General features: G+C 36.4%; 1 protein-coding gene across 2 annotated transcripts in view; it reads right to left on the reverse strand.

The window, feature by feature from the left end:
* Window positions 1-20,025, reverse strand: part of pde4bb (phosphodiesterase 4B, cAMP-specific b) — a 52,171-nt gene extending 32,146 nt beyond the window's left edge. Inside the window, exons 1-3 of one of the 2 annotated variants that reach the window (XM_065268650.1) lie at window positions 19,888-20,025; window positions 12,370-12,489; window positions 6,271-6,491 (exon numbers count right to left, since the gene is read on the reverse strand). In XM_065268650.1, coding sequence (XP_065124722.1) covers window positions 6,271-6,491; window positions 12,370-12,411 — 263 coding nt within the window. In that variant the 5' untranslated portion in view covers window positions 12,412-12,489; window positions 19,888-20,025. Of the gene's footprint in view, window positions 1-3,610; window positions 3,814-6,270; window positions 6,492-12,369; window positions 12,490-19,887 lie in introns of those variants that run through there. The other variant, XM_065268660.1, reaches the window with a different exon arrangement.
* Between the last annotated feature and the right edge of the window lie 1,167 nt (window positions 20,026-21,192).

Raw genomic sequence — 21,192 nt, forward strand, 5'->3', positions numbered from 1 at the left:
GATAATTTACTCACCCCAATGTTATCAAAAATATTGATGTCTTTCTTTGTTCAGTCAAGAAGAAATTATGTTTTTTGAGGAAAATATTCCAGGATTTTTCTCAGTTTAAAAGACATTATTGGACCTCAACAGTTTACGGTTTTAATGCAGTTTAAAATTGCATTTTTAATGCAGCTTCAAAGGGCTCTAAATTATCCTAACCAAGACATAAAGTTCTTATCTAGTAAGCTCATAGATATGTTCACTATGTCGCCTTGGCTGCAACAGTTCGTTGGATCGAATGCATCAAATAGAGCCGCCATCTTGAAACAGGGGAATCCCGCATCAGCCTCATTTTAGGCAATAGTGTAACGGAAATAAAATCACCATAAATCGTCATGAATGCGATTTTCTTGGTTTTCTTTTGGTTCGTTTCAACAGTCAGACATGTATTTAGTATTGAGTCCAGAAAAAAAATTAAGTTTTGATATTTTGAAAATCTACTTTTTCTGACTATAATGCATAGTGCTAGTAGGCCTAACATCCATACGCAGCACAAAAGTCCGGCATTGTTCCATGAATTCGTAGTTCAGGCGGAGATAGTAGCGTTACCTTGCTAATTCCAATGACAAGACCCCTGTTCCAAGATGGCGGCGGTTTTGACGCATGCTTTGAACCCCAAGTCGACATCTATATATATATCTATGTAATAAGATAAGGTCCATTAAAGTCCACTATGGAGAAAAATTCTGAAATGTTTTCTTAAAAAAAAGTATTTCTTCTCGACTGAACATAGAAATACATTAATTGGACACTTCACTTTTTTTGAAAATATACTCATTTTCCAGCTCCCCTAGAGTTAAACATTTGATTTGTACAGTTTTGGAATCCATTCAGCTGATATCCAGGTCTGGCGCTAGCACTTTTAGCTTAGTTAGCACATCCACTGAATCTGATTAGACCATTAGCATCGCGCTCAAAAATAACCAAAGAGTTTAAATATTTGTCCTATTTAAAACTTGACTCTTCTGTAGTTAGATCGCGTACTAAGACTGACGGAAAATTAAAAGTTGTGATTTTCTAGACATATATGGCTAGGAACTATACTCTCATTCTGGCATAATAATCAAGGACTTTGCTGCTGTAACATAGCTGCAGGAGGCGCAATGATATTACACAGCAGCTGAAAATAGTCACCTTGGTTACTTTCAATGGCAGGGGACTATTTTCGGGGCAGTGCATGATATTAATTATTGGGATTTTTTGTTAAGAAAATGGAGTAATCCTTTAAATGTATAACTGTAAATCATTACTTGTTTTAGTGCTGCAAAGATTAATCACATACAAAAAAGAGATTTTTTTTGCATATTATTTTGTATATTTAATCACACACATACATATATTCATTTCATATTTTTTAATTTATAATTTTTTTTATAAATAATATGGAATATATAAAAAGTAAATAAATAAATAAATTAGGGCTGTCAAAAGATTAATCGCGATTAATCGCATCCAAAATAAAAGTTTGTGTTTACATAACATATGTGTGTGTACTGTGTATAATTATTATTTATATATAAAAACACACCCAATCATGTATATATTTAAGAAAAAAATGTTATATTTATATATAAAATATTTATATTTATATATAATATAAATTATAGAAATGTATATACAGTATTTAAATGCAAATATTTCTTAAATATATACATGAATGTGTGTGTATTTATATATACATAATATTTATACACAGTACACACACATATGCTATGTAAACACAAACTTTTATGTTGGATGCGATTAATCGCGATTAATCTTTTGACAGCCCTAAAATAAATATATTTAACTTGAAAATTACCGAGAACAAGCTCTAAACATTACACTTGCCTGTAATTTTCAGTACAATTTATAACGCATTCTAACTTATTTGAAAGCAAACTTGCATAGATTTTAAATTCAATATTGTGTTATACAGTACAGGAACTTTCGAAAGTATATCCAGTATATAATGTGTCAGGGTTCATGCTAGTAAGCTCACAAAAAAGAACTGACAAATACTGAGGTTGTTTCTCAAACAGAAGGCTGCACCCTGTGGGGGTCGCATATGTAGCTGTAAACGTCATTAAGCCTTGTTTATTTCAGTAAACTGAGCATTCATAAGCATATTACATAATTTTATGATTAACTAAGAATATGAATCAACTTTATAATTGTTAATATTCTAATACGAGGCATATGCTGCCTACAAAAATGCGACTTCCAGGGGCTGCAGCCTTCCGATTGAAAAATGGCCTGAGAGATAACAGAGGACTTTTAAAACAAGCAGACTAATGAGAAATGAATAGAACACGGGTGGAACTGAATGAACTCATTAACTCAGGGAAATTAGGACACAGAGAGGAAAACTTAAAACATAATGAAAACACAACAGATAGACATGTGACATAATGCAAGTACATATAAAGTAATTGTAATAAAACTACACTAAAATTAACTTTATATTTTACACTGTCAGGGGAAAAGTCGTTATTACAGTATTTTTTTACCGTTTATGGTTTTAATGGCTTGTTCTAATTGTGTTTTTTCAAATCTGGGTTGACACAAAACCAATGCAAAATAATAATAAAAGACAGAACATTAAGCAGGCATCTCTGCTGACAGTAAAATAGGCCAGAGAGTGATGCGGTTAAGAGGAACTGGGGGAAATGACATTGGGCTTTATGGCAGGGGATTGCGAAGGGTGTCTGACGACAGAATGAAGAATGATATATGAGGTTGTCAAATTTATTGGCGGAACAGCCAAACAACCATGACCACTCCTTATGTGTGTGTGTGTGTGTGTGTGTGTGTGTGTGTGTGTGTGGTAATAGGCTTGTGTGGCAAGAGTCCAGTTACTGTTAAAAATGCTGGATCATCATATGATGCATTATAAAGAAAGCAGGTGAGAAATATGAGAACCCAATAGTTTAAATTACTAATGAACTGAAGAAAAATATAGGAAAAACTAAAGATTTTCATTTGCACTGGTGTTCTGTATCATTTAAAGTGCTTTACTATGCGGTTGCTAGGGTGTTGTGAGTAGTTGCTATGTGGTTACTAACTAGGGCCCAGCACCAAGTTGCTATACTATTCTGATTACTGTATACAACCATAGTTCCTCTGTCATTTCAAGTCTATGGCATTTTTTATTCATTTTTTAGCCCGAAAAGTCTGACAAAAGCTCACTTCTCTTCAACAAGCAGCAATGTGTGTAGCACAAACAGTCTTATGACTAAACAGCTACAATCCTAATTGTTCAAATACCTAACTTTTTACTGAGCAATAATAAAGTGATGCTTGCCTTAACCAACGCCATAAAAGCTATTTAATGTTGTTATATTTAATCATAAAAATGATCATTAGAGAGAGATCAAAGCTCACCAGTTATACACTGTAGGTTGTAAAGTTGGTTCGACAAGTTTACACAATATAACTTTTTTAAGTCAACTAATATTTTAAATGCAAATCAACTATTTTAAAGCAACCAGGTAACTACCAGGAACCAACAAATAATGACTTTAACAAAACTATATACCAAGTATAACCAAGGATACAGCAAAACATGGTTGCAAGCCAAGATTCTTACCAGGTGTGAGACACAGCCACTGTGAATCGCCTGCGCTGGCGGAGAGATTTATTCACCACCAGTTTTTTAAACATGCCTGGGAAGTTCTGCCCAGCGTGATCTCTCACATCAGACTGACAGTGTGCGTTTGATGTGATCTCTGTCCTCCGGCTAACGGGAGTAACGGCAGCATCTGGTTTAAGATCCATCGGTACGTGTCATGCACCCCCAGATGTGCATTGAGCTGCCTTCAAGGTCAGAGTCTTTCCTCTGCTTCCATCATGCTCTATTCCCTCCATTGTGCCCTCTTCCCTACTTGTGAGGCCTCTGCCCAGCAGGCCCTCCCCTCAAGAGTCGCCTTTATGAAACATTCTGGGACTCCGGCAGCCTACTTGGAGTATAGTTTAGATGTACAGTAGTTTGGAATTGATGTGGATAGGCAGGTGCAAATTCAAATATAGGGGGCTAGGGTGGAATTTTCTATTTCTACTTCTACGCTTAGAGCTCAACAAAGCTCTTAACCCTAATATTTGTGGTTTTTTACGTGCAGTGACATACTGAGGTAGTAAGCAATGCAGTCAGAAAATTGGAAAACATTCATTATGATCAGGCAGAACAGGAGAAAAATTGCGGCACACATAAGCTATTAAAGGTCCAGTGTGTATATTTGTAGAGACATCTAGTGGTGAGGCTGTGAATTGCAAGCAGCAGCTCAGTCCACAGCTCACCCCTCCCTTTCGAAATGCATAGAAAAGCTACGGTAGCCGCTACAGAACAAACAAGTAATTGTCTGAGAAATAATAGTGACAAAACGTACTCTATAGAGCAGTTTGTTCATGTAGTGCTACTGTAGAAACATGACGGCACAATATGGTGACTTCCATGTAAGAGGACCCGTTGTGTATGTAGATAAAAACGGCTCATTCTAAGGTAATAAAAACAATACTGTTCAGTTTGTAAGGTCTATTTACACAACTGATAATATTGTTATGTACACTCACCTAAAGGATTATTAGGAACGCCATACTAATACTGTGTTTGACCCCCTTTCACCTTCACTGCCTTAATTCTACGTGGCATTGATTCAACAAGGTGCTGAAAGAATTCTTTAGAAATGTTGGCCCATATTGATAGGATAGCATCTTGCAGTTGATGGAGATTTGTGGGATGCACATCCAGGGCACGAAGCTCCCGTTCCACCACATCCCAAAGATGCTCTATTGGGTTGAGATCTGGTGACTGTGGGGGCCATTTTAGTACAGTGAACTCATTGTCATGTTCAAGAAACCAATTTGAAATGATTCGAGCTTTGTGACATAGTGCATTATCCTGCTGAAAGTAGCCATCAGAGGATGTGTACATGGTGGTCATTAAGGGATGGACATGGTCAGAAACAATACTCAGGTAGGCCGTGGCATTTAAACGATGCCTAATTGGCACTAAGGGGCCTAAAGTGTGCCAAGAAAACATCACCCACACCATTATACCACCACCAGCCTGCAAAGTGGTAACATGGATGATGTTTACGCCAAATTCTGACTCTACCATCTGAATGTATCAACAGAAATCATCAGACCAGGCAACATTTTTCCAGTTTTCAACTGTCCAATTTTAATGAGCTTGTGCAAATTGTAGCCTCTTGTTTTCCTATTTGTAGTGGAGATGAGCGGTACCCGGTGGGGTCTTCTGCTGTTGTAGCCCATCCGCCTTAAGGTTGTGCGTGTTGTGGCTTCACAAATGCTTTTCTGCATACCTCGGTTGTAATGAGTGGTTAGTTCAGTCAAAGTTGCTCTTCTATCAGCTTGAATCAGATGGCCCATTCTCCTCTGACCTCTAGCATCAACAAGGCATTTTCGCCCACAGGACTGCTGCATACTGGATGTTTTTTCCTTTTCACACCACTCTTTGTAAACCCTAGAAATGGTTGTGCGTGAAAATCCCAGTAACTGAGCAGATTGTGAAATATTCAGATGGCACGTCTGGCACCAACAGCCATTCCATTCTGACATTCAGTTTGGAGTTCAGAAACTGTCTTGTCCAGGACCACACCCCTACATACATTGATGCAACTGCTACGTGATTGGTTGATTAGATAATTGCATTAATGAGAAATTGAACAGGTGTTCCTAATAATCCTTTAGGTGAGTGCATATTATATTGCATTTTTCTCAAGAGATCCCAAAAGTTAAACAATGCACCTTTAACAGGTGTAAACAGGACCCAAGTGAACTTGATTTCAGTTAAGCTTCCATAAATTCTGCATTGTACATACTGGGTCGAGTTATTTTAAATAATTTTATCAGGTTTAAAAGTTAAAATCTACCATACACTGTACTATATCACACATGAGTCAGTAAAAAAGTAAACAGTTACTTTCTGCATATCAATATGTGAATTCAGAAAAACAGATGATAAATATGGGATGCCTAAGCGCTCCAAACAAATGGTATGAATCATTCTCATTGTCAGTTAGGAAAACACATGAACATGTCAAACCTGAACTATTGCCTTTTATTTTAATTAGCATACTTTGGCAGGCTCTCAAGGGAGAGTATATGACATCAGCAGCAGCTATGATATCCTGAGTGCACTAAATGATACAGTTTAGGAAGAAAAAGACAAAACCACCCATTCAGATTGTTTGGCTGGATCCAAAACCTGTATTCAAAAAATGCCCCTACCTATCAGGAGGTACTGGGGTGATGTCTATACGCGGCGGGGTTACAAAGCCCAGCGTTGTGGGTCTGGAAATGTGATCGTCTTGTGGACTGCGGGCCCTCTCTGCCTGTCTCCATGACAACGGCGGCAACACAAGGGTTCCTGAGTGCCGTCTGGGGCCGCGCCAGAGATCCACACCCAGTGTAGCTCCTGAAGATGTACATCCGGAGATGTCCTTGCTGTCCTAACATTGGAGAAAGAACAGAAATTGTCTTACACCATTCAGGAACACCCATAAATGAAGGAATTTAATGCATGAATAATATATCTGCAGGAATGTAATCTGTAGCAAAATTATGTAGTGTGTTATGCACACGCTCAAGGGCACTATATAAAAGAAAGATATAAAACATATCTGAGAGCAAAAGTTCATCCACCACAGAAAGTTTGAGGTTGAGGAGACTGAATAACTCATAAAAAATTAATGGGAGAAATCACACAGCATAATAATCTGGATGAAAGTCAATTGCCATTTTGAAAGAAAAATCACCTTTCATTTGTTTCATGATTTAAGAATACACCAAGGTAAAGCTGTAAAATTTATCCTACCATCATATTTGATCATATTTGTTGATATGAGGATTTTTCATATTTTATTTTATAGGTTACCTCTACTAAGACTTATGTATATGTTTTAATACTTTATATTTGTCTTACTACAAAAACCCATAGATAGAAACATTAAAGATTTTCTTTAGTTCCAACATGTAATACTCATTTGAGCCTGTGGAGGCCGCCATTATGTTTCGCGTTTGGTGTAATGTTGTCGCAAATTATTACTAAAGTTTACTATAGTAAATACTATAGACCCTTTTACAGCCCACGTGATCAAAAAGCTTGCGCGCGCATTTTAGCAACATAAGTGGTTTTATTCCCCATTGGTTCTTACGTGTTAGAAAGTTTATTAAAACGGTTTCCCAGCATCAAAATGTCTGGTTGTTGCGTATGGTTGCACTAATACAATAAACGAATATACGTATATATGTATCTGGCCACTTCATATTTGGGCATCTGCTAACGTCTTCTATCCACCCCACTAGAGTACACTGATCTGGTAGCTGTGTTGTAAAAGTTGTTAAGTCAACTTTTTAAAAGAACTTTCTTTGTCTGTGTTGCTTCACTGCTAAATCTTGCCATACTTCCGTTGCCAAATTGCGCGTGCATACGTTGCCACGTCATCATTGTGTACAAACAATAAAAGGGTCTCTGGTATGTAATGTAGTTATTTATGCGAGAATGTTTTACTTAGATCATCTTACCTCTCAGATCATCTTTATTTTGATCATCTTTTATATATTTTCTGTATTGTTCATCATTTATGTTACTTTCCGGTTCATATTAAAAGAGCTGAACAGAAAACGTTGATGTTGTTGGATTTATAATGAATGGCATGTAGGTGTCAAGACCACATACTGCCACCTAGTGCCTTTGTGCATTTATAACTCTTAACTTCAATTTCACATCATTTTACAATTTACGGATCAAAAACATGTTTACCATGTTTACCTCGCTGTAGCATAAATATAGCAGTTATTGATGCCAACCTTATGACATGTTGCCTTTTGATGTAAACAAAATGGCTGCCTCCGAGTAAAATTTTTTGTTCAAAGTACGCATTTATAGTAGGGATTCACCGAATATTCGGCCACCGAAAATTTTCGGCCGAAATGTTGTGATGACGCAAACAGAAACCGCGACCTACACGTGCTTGTCTGAAGCAACATTTGCGGTGTCGATGTATTTAACCGCATAAAGTCGCTAAAGTGAGAAGCTTTCTGTAGGCACAGAGGCACATGCGGTTGAATGTGTCAGACGTGATCGATCATAACTCTTGATGCGCTAAACTGTCTCAAACGGTCCATTTACATATTTGGCGAATAAAGCAATGAAAAACAACATTAGGTTTTTTGTGTGGAGCAACTGTTTATGCTGCGCTGTTTGGAATTCCCCCTCGGTCTCTGTGCGCGTGCATGTTTAAGGGCACTCAGTAGTGCATACACGGATATTTGGTCTTAAAGAGACAGTACCTTAATTAACCTAAGTCTGTGTCAAAGAGAAAATCACTTCTTTAGCTCTTAATTGTACCTAATGCTAATTTCAGATGTGCAAATTTGTTCATTTTTATAAATGTTTGCAATTTCTTTATTTGTTATTAGATTTTTCCCACCCCCTTTTTGCTTATCCGAAAAATAATCCTATCCGTGCCTCAAAAACTGTAATGTGATCCGAACCGTAAGTTTTGTCACACCCATAGTAAAATTAGTACACAGTGATAGCCATAAATGCAATGGTACTAATAATTGGCATAATAATTTATTTCAGTGTTTCCGTTTTCGGCCTTGGTTTCCTCTTTTTCGGTTTTCGGCCAAGAATTTTCATTTCGGTGCATCCCTAATTTAGGGTATTTTATTACTGGTGCTATACTCTTGACTTAATTTTTAAGATTTCTGTCTTTTCTCTGGTAGATGCTTTTATCCAATGCAACTTACAATGCATTCAATGTACCTTGGGATTGAACCTGTGACCTTTGCATTGCTACAGGAACACATTTAACTAGTAGCTGTACATACAGTACATGATCAATTTTCATCAAGCATTTTAAAAAATCAACTCTGCATTTCAGTTCTGCTCTTATCTTGCTTTTGGTCATATTGTTGACACTTGAGATGCTTTAAGACATCTGCAATGCTCTAGAAAGCAAGGTTCCCATTTACATGACTGATATAGAGCCCCGGTCTGCTTCTACACCACTTCAACATGTCCACTCCTGAAAAGATCTTTATAGATACGCCGTGTTTAATGGCTGCCGTCCCCGCTGTGATTGCATATCACTGTCAGTGCAGTCTCGGGACGACATCCTTCTTTAACAACCTAGCTGGAAACTGAATTCATCATTATGAAATATCTCTTTATATTTTTTCTATAATATTAGGCTACTTTATAGCTCAATTAGATTGCCTAGAAGAGGGATGCATTACCAGGAATTCCTCGAACACAATCTGTAGACAACTGATGGAAAACCAGGAATGGAAAAAAACAGAGCATCTGCTTCTGTTTGACTGGCTGAGGCTCAATGAGTTTCGGATTGGCTATAATAATTCGGAGAAACTGAATGGCGCTTGCTAATAGCAAGTGCTAATAGCTAAGGGTTGCTTAACTAACTACCATAATAACACAGTCACAAGGGTAAAAATTATAATGGCCTTAAAACCAATAATAGTATAATGGCTCTCTTTTAATTTCAGGGTATAATGTTATCTAGACGTGTTTTTGCTAAATTCCTCCATGTAGAAATTCATAATTACACACCTTATCATCTTTACCATTATTTTGTGAAACAAAATGTAGTAATTAATATCGCTGCAAGACCATGGATCGGTTTGCATATAAATAAGAACACTCAGTTAATTAATGAAGAGAAAATGAATTGGGCGAAAGGGCTATCCCATGAGAAGTGTTGAAGGATCATCTAATCATGTCACTCTATGGAGATGTTTTAAACAGTGTAGGCATTGCAATACAAGTAATCCCTCCTGGGCTCAGACTGTGAGAGCAAAGCAAAGCAGGACATTAAGATCGGGCTGCAGGGAATGATAGAGAGAGAGAAGGAGCAAGATACTTTTAATTTATCCTTTTGCAAAATTTCAAAGGGGATTTAAATAATCTTACCCTAGGCACTATAAAAATTAAGTAAATAAATACATACAAGTAAAACAAATTCTATCCAGAGACTGGACAGTACAGTATGTCCAAACACTGGATGATTGCTGGGAAAAGTGGTTACCCTGGCAACCACTGATTTCTTTAATGATGAGTATGATTGAAGGTTAAACAACAGGGTTTATGTGTAAACACGTACACTGATTACGTGAGCAGAAGGATGAAGGTTACCAAAACAGATCGCAATAGTCGCATCTATCCCAAATCTGCTAACTTTGATCAGTGCCTAGCTTCCTGTGTTTACAAAATGCACTACAAAAATGTGGCTGCCCATTAAGCTTAAAATAATGGTGATACTTTAAGCCCTGGGGTCTGGGAAAGTAGCTAATGCACAAATCAATAAAGCCCTTAGAGAGCATGAGCATGTGCTCTTAGTTCCTCATGTGTTCCTGCCGTCAAGAGGCATTGCCTGAGTGTTTAACAAACACATAGACACATCCAAATACTGTAAATTTGAACAAACCCCTATAGGTACAGTAATAAACTTTTGAAACGCATCCTGTGCCATTTGTCCAGACGAAAGTTAAATAAGTAATCGTATTTATTATTTTAGTCTAACTGTCATTTTCCACAGTTGCTTTGGATGTTTTTGTTTTTTATGTTTTGTATGTTAGGGTTGCATAAAATAAAATCCAATCTAGTGACTATAACTGACTTAATTGACTTGAGCTTTACGTAAGCCTAGAAACCCAAGCAACCATTTGGCAACCGTTTTTATGTGATAGAAATTTTCTCAGAAATTTAATTTAAGATCAGACAAGTTCATTAGGTTTTGCAAATAGACAATGTGTGTTACTTGTGCATCAGTAATCTACTAGAAATTTCATTAAAGTCAGTGATGATAGGGTCATTGCCAAACATACAGATTTTCAGATGTGGATGTAAATTGACAGGCGAGTTTGGAGTCGAGCTGTCGTTGAAAGCATGCAAGAAATAAAGTGAGAACAGCTTTTTCAGAAACTCAATGGTGGCCTCATTTACTTCATTGTTCACCACTACTTGCAAATAGAAAAATGAATGAAAATGTTATGTTTCACCATAGACTGTAAAAAAAGATGGACGACGCCTGTTCGCTCTCTTCCATTGGTGAAAGTGAAGCCGCCATTGTCCCGATATGGCGCTGACATCTTGGGTCTTGAGTCTGCGCAGTAGCGATTTCGGGACCAGTCCTGCGCAGTAGTGAGCAGGAAGTAAAGCCGCGAAATCAAGACCCCGCCTTCGCTCTCGCAGATTGCGCATATCACATGATATCACAGCTGTCAATCATGACGTGCACCACCGTTTTTATATCATTAAATAACTAACTAAACACAAACTTATTTTAAAAACAAACATTTGAATTTACATCAGCGTGATAAAAACTACAGTAAATGGCAGAAACCAGCTTCGGAAAAAATATATTTGAAGTGTAATTACATTTTTTAGTTGGTCTCAAGTCCCATTGAATAACATGGGGAGGCGGGCTTTATGACCTATACTGGGACCAGTCACTGGGGGGCGATCGAGACTTTTGGCTTCACTTTTCAGGGCTTGTGCGGCACGCTTGGTTTAACCAGTTAATCCAGAAGTTAAGAGGATACTGTAATTTATGAGTTTGCACTTGCGTCTCTGTTATCTCCAGAAAGCTTTGCCATGAATGTTAAAATAATTTTACAGCTAAATCTCCTTTTTATAACTTTGCTGTAGCACACAGCATATCTGCACTAGCAGACTATAACACTTTCACCGAATAAGTCAGGAATTAAAAGATAAACATTATTCTGTATATTATTTTGAAATTTTTTGACAATATAAATGGTATTGTTTCCACTTGGAGAACAGTGATCTGACAAAAAGATAATACAGTCTTCGAGAGCAGTGGTTTGGTAAAAATTGCACAGATGAGGTCTTTTTCACTTTATTGACTGGGATATAAAAGTGTTTTAATATTGATAAATACTGATTTTACAAATAATAATCCTACAGTATTTATAACAAACTGAATGAATGAACTGAATGAAAATGAGATAAAATGAGAAAAAAATATTTTCTCTGTTAAGCAATATTTACTATGGTGCCTGCTTTTTATTCCCACGTCCCTCCTTAGTAGCTAATAGCTATTTATATTACGTGGGCATATGTGCGTGTGTGGTGGACTTGATGTTTATATCTTTGGGGTCTCATTTAACAAGAGCTTGTTTATAGGTTTAGTTTTTTCTTTAGAAAACTGTCTATTTCCCCCTGAGTTTTAAAGGTGTAAAGCAAATAAAGGTCACATTGAAAGACACATAAGAGCAAAAGGAAATAAAAAAAACTGAAATCAATGCACACTATCTTGCAAAAACTACAGTTGGATGTCTTACATCGATTGGTGTCACTGCCAGAACACTCCGGCTCTTCCTCATGTTCTCTGCTGACAGCTATGCCCAGAAGGTTCTCCTGAAGTTCTCCAACTGCATACAAATAGACTTCTGCTGTGTGAACTGTAGCCAAAAAAATAATAATAATTAGCATAATTTCTCATCAAATCCTCCAATGTGTCAGTCTTCCCAGCAGGTTAACATTATTGCAGGTGCGCAAGAAAATAAGATTCCCAGTTTTTAGAGACTTTTTGCGTTATAGCACAGACACAAACCCCATGACTGCTCAATGCAGGATATGCACTGGCAAAAACAAATATAAATCAGATTACACGACTGTACGGCTTTCAAAACATTTTATAAATATTTAACTTTAATTTCGAAATTAGCAGTGGTGGCCGATGACTTCTTTTTTCGAGCGCGCTCGATGCAAATTCATCACAACATGTATGTACCCGTCATGTGTGTGGTTCTTTATTTCAAAATATGTGTTCTGCACATCAAGAGATCGTGTGTGCATCACGTGTTTTATCAAAATAAGTGCCTGCTGCAGATGCGTCTAAAGGGTTTATGATAAAAGAGACGCTCGCGTTTGCCAAATACTCGCATAATCTCATGCGTAATCAGAGTTTACTGTTAAGGGGGTGTCTTGCGTGTATTTTGTGAACGCGAGCGTCTCTTTTATCATAAACGGTTTTGACGCGTGTGCAGCAGGCACTTATTTTGACAATACGTGTGATGCACACAGGATCTCTCAACACGCAGAACACATAATTTGAAAAAATGAACCACACACATGACACTCCGAACACTTATTTTGAATTAGTGCCCTCACGAGCCGCCACTGGAAATTAGTGCTAAAATAAAGGATTTTGGAGTATCAGCTCTTTGGTTAAAGTTTGTTAATAAAGTATTCATAGGAATAGCTTGGTTAGATTTATTTGATGACAATCATAAAACTCTATTAAGAAACTGTGTCTCATTATTGTGAGTTAGATCAGACATGTCATGCAGATGTCTGATCTAACTCACAATAATGAGACACAGTTTCATTTCTGTTTTTTAAACCACAGCAGGTTGAATTTGACCTCTGCCTGTCTAACTTAAAGATTAATCTTTTCCCAAGCAATTATTTAAACAACTAAGCCAAAAAGGATTTTCTTTGATGGACAACATTCAAAATGTAACAAACACTGCTCAAGAGTGACGGTAAAGAAGATTTCTCATTGTTGTAGGTTAACTTCAGCTGACAAATCTAGAAAACAACATGCTGCTAAGTTGGATCAAAAATGTCCGCTTTACCTGCAAGCCAAGTGACGCTATTTTTTCATCACCTGGCTTGCATGTGGCCACAGCACCACCTAAAGCATTCAGATATACCTGCAGATAATGTTGGACAATAGATAACACAATAACATTCTGTATATTTCATTGTATACTTTTACATGTAAAATGATATGCTTTTAATTATATGCTTATCGAAAGCCTATAGCCAATATGGCTGTATTCTCCACTTTTACATTTGATAAAATTTTTATTTTTACTGCTTTCTTTTAACCTATCATAACTGACCTGCAACCTATGTCATTCATGCATCATGTTAAGGACCACTGATTTATAACCATATAAAACAACAGCAAAAAGGGAAGTTGTGGTTTAGAAAAAGTCCTTAACCCTTAAGTGATTAATGCTATTTAAATATGATAAATTAAATGGACAAGTCCAAGAAAACCCCCCAGCTAGATCCAGTCTATTTTGTGGTTAAGGCCAAGTGCATTTTTTGCCTCATTCCTAGATCTCAAATGGTTCATTGTAATGCCAGTCTGAATCAATAATGATAAAAGTGTTTCCTTTTTATTAGCCTTTTCACCTGAATAGATCGTTACGACTTGAACTTTGAGGATGGGTAGATAAATAATGAGGTCTTGATGTGTTCCATTTCACATTCAAGTGAATCCAGCTTATGTGCAGGAGGTGAAAACATATTGCATAGCCTATTGAGCAGAACCATAATGAGCCAATTTACATTTCCACACTCTAATGGAGTGCTAGAGGTGTTCAAGGACAAATTTGGCAAAGATAAAAGATCAGTATATGCAACGTAACAAAATAACATAATGTGATGGATTCAACTATAGGTGAATATTTATTTCACATCAAGTCTATAACTTCCACTAAACCTGTAATTTTTGTCTATGATTTCAACTAGGTCTCTCTTGTAAAAACAGATAATTGATCTCAGTGGGACTTACTGGATAAATTAAGATAACACAAAAAATAATAATCTGAAAAAAGTGTGGGCTGTTATTTCGAATATTTTAATATCCATGTTTTAGAAAGTCCAAAACCAAATACTGAATACAGCACCAAAAAACTTAAAGAGCACCTATTTCATTGCTAAAAACAATGTTATTTTGTGCATCTGCTGTAATACAATATTTTTCACATCCCGTACATTATTGTTGCTACTCTATGCGCTGCCTGCCCGAAACGCATTGATTTTGTACAAAGCTTATCGTTCTGAAAAGCGCAGTGTCCACCGATTGGCCGGCTAAGTAGTACGTTGTGATTGATTGGCCTGAATACTAATACCGTTTAATTTGGGATTTGTACCTTTGCATATCATTAACATGTACTAACACACAATTACACACCAATAGATGTGTAAATTCGTGAATCGAAAAATAGGTGCTCTTTTTAGCACTTTCAGAAATAATGAAACGCATTCATTGGGGCAGTATCCTTTCAAAGCGTAACTAAAGAGTGCATATTAATACCTCATAGGTACATATTGATACCAAATATAGACATATCTGCACCCAAATGGTACATATTAGGAACTTTTTAAAGGGTACCTTCCCAGTGACAGCTTGTACCTTTATCTCTGAGACTGTATGAACAATGATAAATATGATACTTGGTTAGTTACAGCAGTTATCTGGTTCCTATTTCAACGTAAATCTTAAAAAAACGTTTTTATTGCTGCTATCATTCGTCAGTATCATAATCTTAAAAAAACAGAAAGTAATGTAGAACGAGTTATCCAGCAAAAGTTTTAAGGTCAACCAGGGGTTTGTAACATTTTAGCAAGCACACAAACAAAATTGCAATAATATTGCTAATACCCTAGATCTTAGCTTGGAATGACAACAATCTCAAGGTTGAGATTTTTTTAGACTTTTTATTTTACTTAAGAGGTAAATTTGTCTTGTCTTACAAAATCTCTATAGCTTGGCACCAAAAGGGCACTTCTAGCATTCCTTATTTCTACCAAACAGACATGTATTGTATTAAACACGGAAGCTTAAGTCAGAGACAATATGTTATTATAGCTTCAAACAAGGACTCCATAGTGCTCATAAGCTCCACGATTCTAGGATATTCACAGAGCTTCTGAATGCCCATATATCAACAGTAATATACTGTACCTCTCCCTTAATAAAAACAAGGATTGCTGTTTACTTCAATAGAAAAATGTAAGCTTGGCCTTAAACTTTATGTCCCTGTACGGAGAGGAATAGTACAGAAGACACGTGACTTGAATAATATGAATAATTTTCTGCCAACCTTCAAAACCCATTCAAGCATCAGGAAACAGAGTATGGCTAAAACATTTACCAGTTTCAAATGAGTGAATATCTAACAGGCTCATAACAACAGTGTTATTGTGAATTCCTAATTGAGTTTTATTGAACCCTGTGAATCAGAAACTCTTTTCCAAAACAACACTAAAGGTCGGTCATGTAGCATGATGCATGTAACTATAGCAACATGGATCTTAACCTCAGGCTTACACGTAATGTCTGTACTTAAGGAGGACGATTGAAAAACAACATGGGTCACCATGAACTTTTTTATTAGAGCAAAATTACATTTTTTTTAACTTATACGAGAAGCGGCTTCATAACATCCCGTTTGCCTGTTTTTGCCATCACTTAGGGTTAGCGCTGTGTTGAAAGTATTAACTTAAAGAGATAGTTCACCCAAAAATGAAAATTCTGTCATCATTTACTCACTATCATGTTGTTACCAACCTTTTAAAATTTCTTTGTTCTAATGAACAATATTTTGAGAAATTTTTGTAAACAAACCTTTCATGGACCCCATTCACTTCCATAGTATGAAAAAAGAATACTATGGAAGTGAATGGGGTCCATGAACGGTTTGGTTATAAACATTCCTAAAAATATCTTCCTTCGTGTTCATTAGAATAAAGACATTTATACGGGTTTGTAACAACATGAGAGTGAGTAAATGATGACAGAATCTTCATTTTTGGGTAAACTATCCCTTTACTCATCCTAAACCATTCAAGCTAGACATGAATGGGTCAAGAAATATTGCTAATTGTTGAGGAAAGATGTGTTTAAAAATACTTATAATTTCTTAATAATTACTTAAAACTTTAAAATCCCATAGACACTCCATAAAAGACCGAAGCTACCATACTGTCACGATTATGAAATTTGGCTGACGGTTAATTAACTAATAAATTGCGACTATTATGATGATTAAATTGCATGTTTAGGGCTTTGACATTTAATTTTCCTACATTTATATGTTTGTTCATGAAATAATTTCCACACATTGTTGTGATTATTTAAATAAAATGTTTTGCAAGGTTTACCTGGCAGTAAATATTAATACACATAACACATATTTAAAAGTAATCAATTAATGAATATGTCTTTCATAAGATATAAACATAATAAAGTGTCTTAAAAATAACTAAAAATAAAAACACAATCAAAATAAACTGACTATACCAGAATAGGCCTTAAATAGTAACAAATCCTACGAAGGTCATATTAGTATTCAACCACATGTCTGTAGTTGCTGCAAAAAAATCAATTCCTTACAGATCCTTAAGAATAGCATCCTACACTTCCCTAAATTTGGAATTGCTGTTTTGGGAGATCATACTGCTTATCAAAGTTTTGCATAATTTCTTGCATAATGTTGTATTGAATGGCTTTGCAACGTATCGCATTACACTGTCACTTAAGGAGCACCATCTGATACTGTCTCGTTTATACAGGCGCTGCAGCTCCCCCTTGTCTCTTTTAAAAAGATGTGCAATCATTGCGGTGATCTGAAATCATCGCGATGAAGTCAAAAATCACGATGAGATGATTATTTAATCATTGTGACAGCCCTAACCGTACAGGCACTAGAATATTATAAGAACTGGGTTTGGGCTGTTTTGACTTGGATCAGTAAGCAACCATCATCCAGAACACCCTAGCAACCACATACAGTAGTAATGCCCATGCAACTCCCTTAGCACCATGTAGCAATGTTATCTATTTAAGCCTTTATGGGGTGAAATTGAAACATGAATATGGCAGTCTGTACTTTGTCCATCATCAAAAGATGGCTACTGTCATGACACATTTTTCATTTATGTTCTTTCAAATCATCCTTTTTTCTCCATTAGCAAATAGAGAAACATATATTACCATATTAGTACACCAAAGATGATATAATTCCCAATCCCAGCTGCTATTATATATAATTTTTAAATATATTATACATCTTATACAAAACAATACATTTGTATTTAGTGTTTTACACACACAAACATGTTGCCATATGTAGTTTACAAGGACAATAACGATGTTATTATTCACTATTCGCCGTAAACCACATATACCAACACACACCCACGCACGCACACATGGTAAATAATCTATCTGGATAAGATCATGTCATGCATTGTGTTCTCATTAATGCAGGTACTAGACTGCTCTGTGTATTTATTTAACAACACTGTCTATGTATGTCAACTATGCAATTCATTGATCCACAGCAAAAATCTAATTACAAAATGAACACCCTCCGGGCTTGCTAATTGTAGTTTCTCTATCTACATTAATTACTTTGATTTTCTGTTTGTCAGAATTGATCTTGTAATTATGTAAGAGCGGCATAATTACATGTAAGAAACAGACCAATCACCTAACACTTGTGAAACAAATAGGGATGTGATAGCTCACTTATGTATCAGATACATGCAAGTTCTTTCCATAAACATCAGACACTTTAATATCTCATTGCTGGTCTTCCAGCTGTTATTTTAATTTGAGTTCAAAGATAGAAAGGTATAACATTTTGCTGAATCAAATATTAAGTATTAAATATTACCTGAAGAGTGCCCAGACAAAAAATTGATTGTATTGATTTTTTTGAAAGCAGACTGTACAACAAGGGCATCTGTCCTATAGTTCTTTAATTGGTATGATGTTTTACAGGAACAGATTCAAAGCATAAATTATGTATGTGTAATGCTGTCCACTACTTCTGACAAACAGCGGTATTGTATGAAATGCGGTGTATGAAAAGATCCAGCTAAGGTTTGGTAGTTAGTGGTGGGATGAATCAAAAGTATAAAAGGGGAACAAAGTTATGCGAGATATGTATTTCATTTGTCCTATTAGATTTCGTACGCTGTCCCTTTTTCCTGGAAAAGTCAATAAAAATTCCAGAAGCAGACAGGAATTATCGTTTCAGCTGTGGCTTATTCACATCAGTGAGTTTTAGAGTGATCAAATAGAAAGAGTGCTTTCATTGTAATAATGTTTTTTTTTTTTTTGAAACTCAAGTGCTGAAGCCTAAAGTCAAACTGTACTTGATAAATCAAGCACATGCTATATTTCTGGCAACCTACATGGATATAGTCAGAAAGTTAATGTAGCTGTCATGAAATAAAACATCACATAAAAACACTCCACTTGTATACATACAAATATAGCGAGTTGCATTGATATTCTTACTTGAATAAATAAGCGAAAGAATAAAAATGTAACCCTCGTTGGATTCAATGCAGATGGCAGTAATAGAAATGAATGAACTGCATTGACGCTATGACTCACTGTGCATTTAATTAACCAAAGCAAAGGAATTATAATAGTCTGATAGTATGTCCATGAAATTTGCATAACGTCAATTAATATTCATGAGAACGGATAATAAGCTTTCACTTTATTCCGAGCAGAGCGTGGAAAGGGTATTTGACAATAAAGTTAGATTTCATTCATATGATTCAGTTATAAGTCTCAAATCATGCAGTCAGAAAAAACCGATAGTATTTTGGCTAAAATTCAAACGTTTCCAGTCAAAACACCTTCACGATTCACTGACAGTCCTAACCATCATCGCGTGTCCTGCGTACCGTTTAAACTCTTCTTTATTTAAAACAAAGACAAACGTGCTAAACTTCATATGGCCTTGCATTTTTATGTTGTCAAAAACTAGTCCATCTGTTAACAAATCACTGTTACAAACAAGCAAACATGAAACACATGCGCGAGCTACGAATGGAACACACTGGATGCGGTTGGCAACTTGTATCAGCCTACTCGGTCACGACGGTCGCGGGGCAAGCAAGTCGTAATTCAAATGCTTTAAAAACAACAACGTAATGTTAAGCTTTGTCAATGAAGTAAACGAACTAGTGCACGTTTACGTCTTTTTATGCAGCGAACAATAGCCCGCGAGACTGAGAGAGGCTCGTGAACTTACCTTATATACATGCGCTGTCGTTTTGAGGTGATTGTCGTCGATGAATGAATAAAAAAAGGCGTGAGAGCAAATAAAACAGACCTTTCCACAAACCCCTCCTATCCTATTGGAAGTGGTCACCCATCACCAGCGTATGGGACAACCCTCCTCCTCCTCCCTCTCTCTGGGACTCCGGCATTGATGGTGTGCTCGTCGACCCTCTTGACACCCCATCCCCTCCAATTAAAAGATAAGGGAGAAGATTTAAAAAATCATGAATACAATGAGCAAAGAGAGCAGATCAAATGTATCTATCCGTCAATCCATCAATTTTTATTATTTATTTATTTTGGGGGGTATAGGCAAATATTGATCTTTAAAAGTCAGTATACAAAGACAGCTATAGGGGAAAGCATATGCATGTATGACCCTGACAACATCTATCTACTAAGCTTTATTTTTACCCCTGTCAGTAAATGATCATTGATTCAGTCTTTGTCAAACATGTCCTAACTGTCTATCCCTATTCCCATCAGCAGAGTGTTCACCTTGAACTTCCAGTTCCAAGGTCGCTTAGAACTTGTTTAAATGCGATTGACCAAGAAATCACATTCAAATTAAAGTTGGACATTCAAAATGACAAGATTTGTCCTTTGCCGTCTTAGCATGATTCCCAATTGGGTATTCATTTCTACTGTATACTGTAGTCCTCAATCTCAGTGCACTAGTTGCTTCATGTGTTTGAGTCACAACAATAAACTTGTGAAAATGTGGTAAAGTAATTAAATAAATAAATCTGAAGATCACCAGGCTGTTTCCAGGCAACGGTTGTGAGGTATAGACATCTATGGCCACTGGAGGGCTCTTCCCTAACCTTCAACTTCAGATGCCGTTTTCAGTAGACCACAAATTTTTCATTTTTCTTGTTTCTCCATAAGACTTGGTGCATCCAAATATTATTTTAATTCATTTTTAAAATCTCATGTAATGCCGTTCCATTCCAAATGCATGACAACCAAGTCTTAAAATAAGCCCACCAGAAAGCATCAACACCTCTGATGATCTGGCTTTCTCCTTTTTAATTCCCACCATTCTCTCTGCCTCCTTCGATTGGATTTACAAATAGGACAGAACTCTCCAGGGGAGGTCATTACTGAGTGGCACTGCTGTAGGTTCACTCTCTGCAGACCACTCATTTATTAGTTTGAAGCAGACCGCTCGGAGTAAGACACGACTCAGCCGTATGGGTCCGTCTTCTTGGCTTCAGGCATGACTACTAATCTGTTGTCTGAGATGTTGAATCATTTTATCCCTTCATCATTAAGG

The sequence above is a fragment of the Paramisgurnus dabryanus genome, chromosome 6, assembly GCF_030506205.2.
Source record: "Paramisgurnus dabryanus chromosome 6, PD_genome_1.1, whole genome shotgun sequence".
Classification (NCBI taxonomy): domain Eukaryota; kingdom Metazoa; phylum Chordata; class Actinopteri; order Cypriniformes; family Cobitidae; genus Paramisgurnus; species Paramisgurnus dabryanus.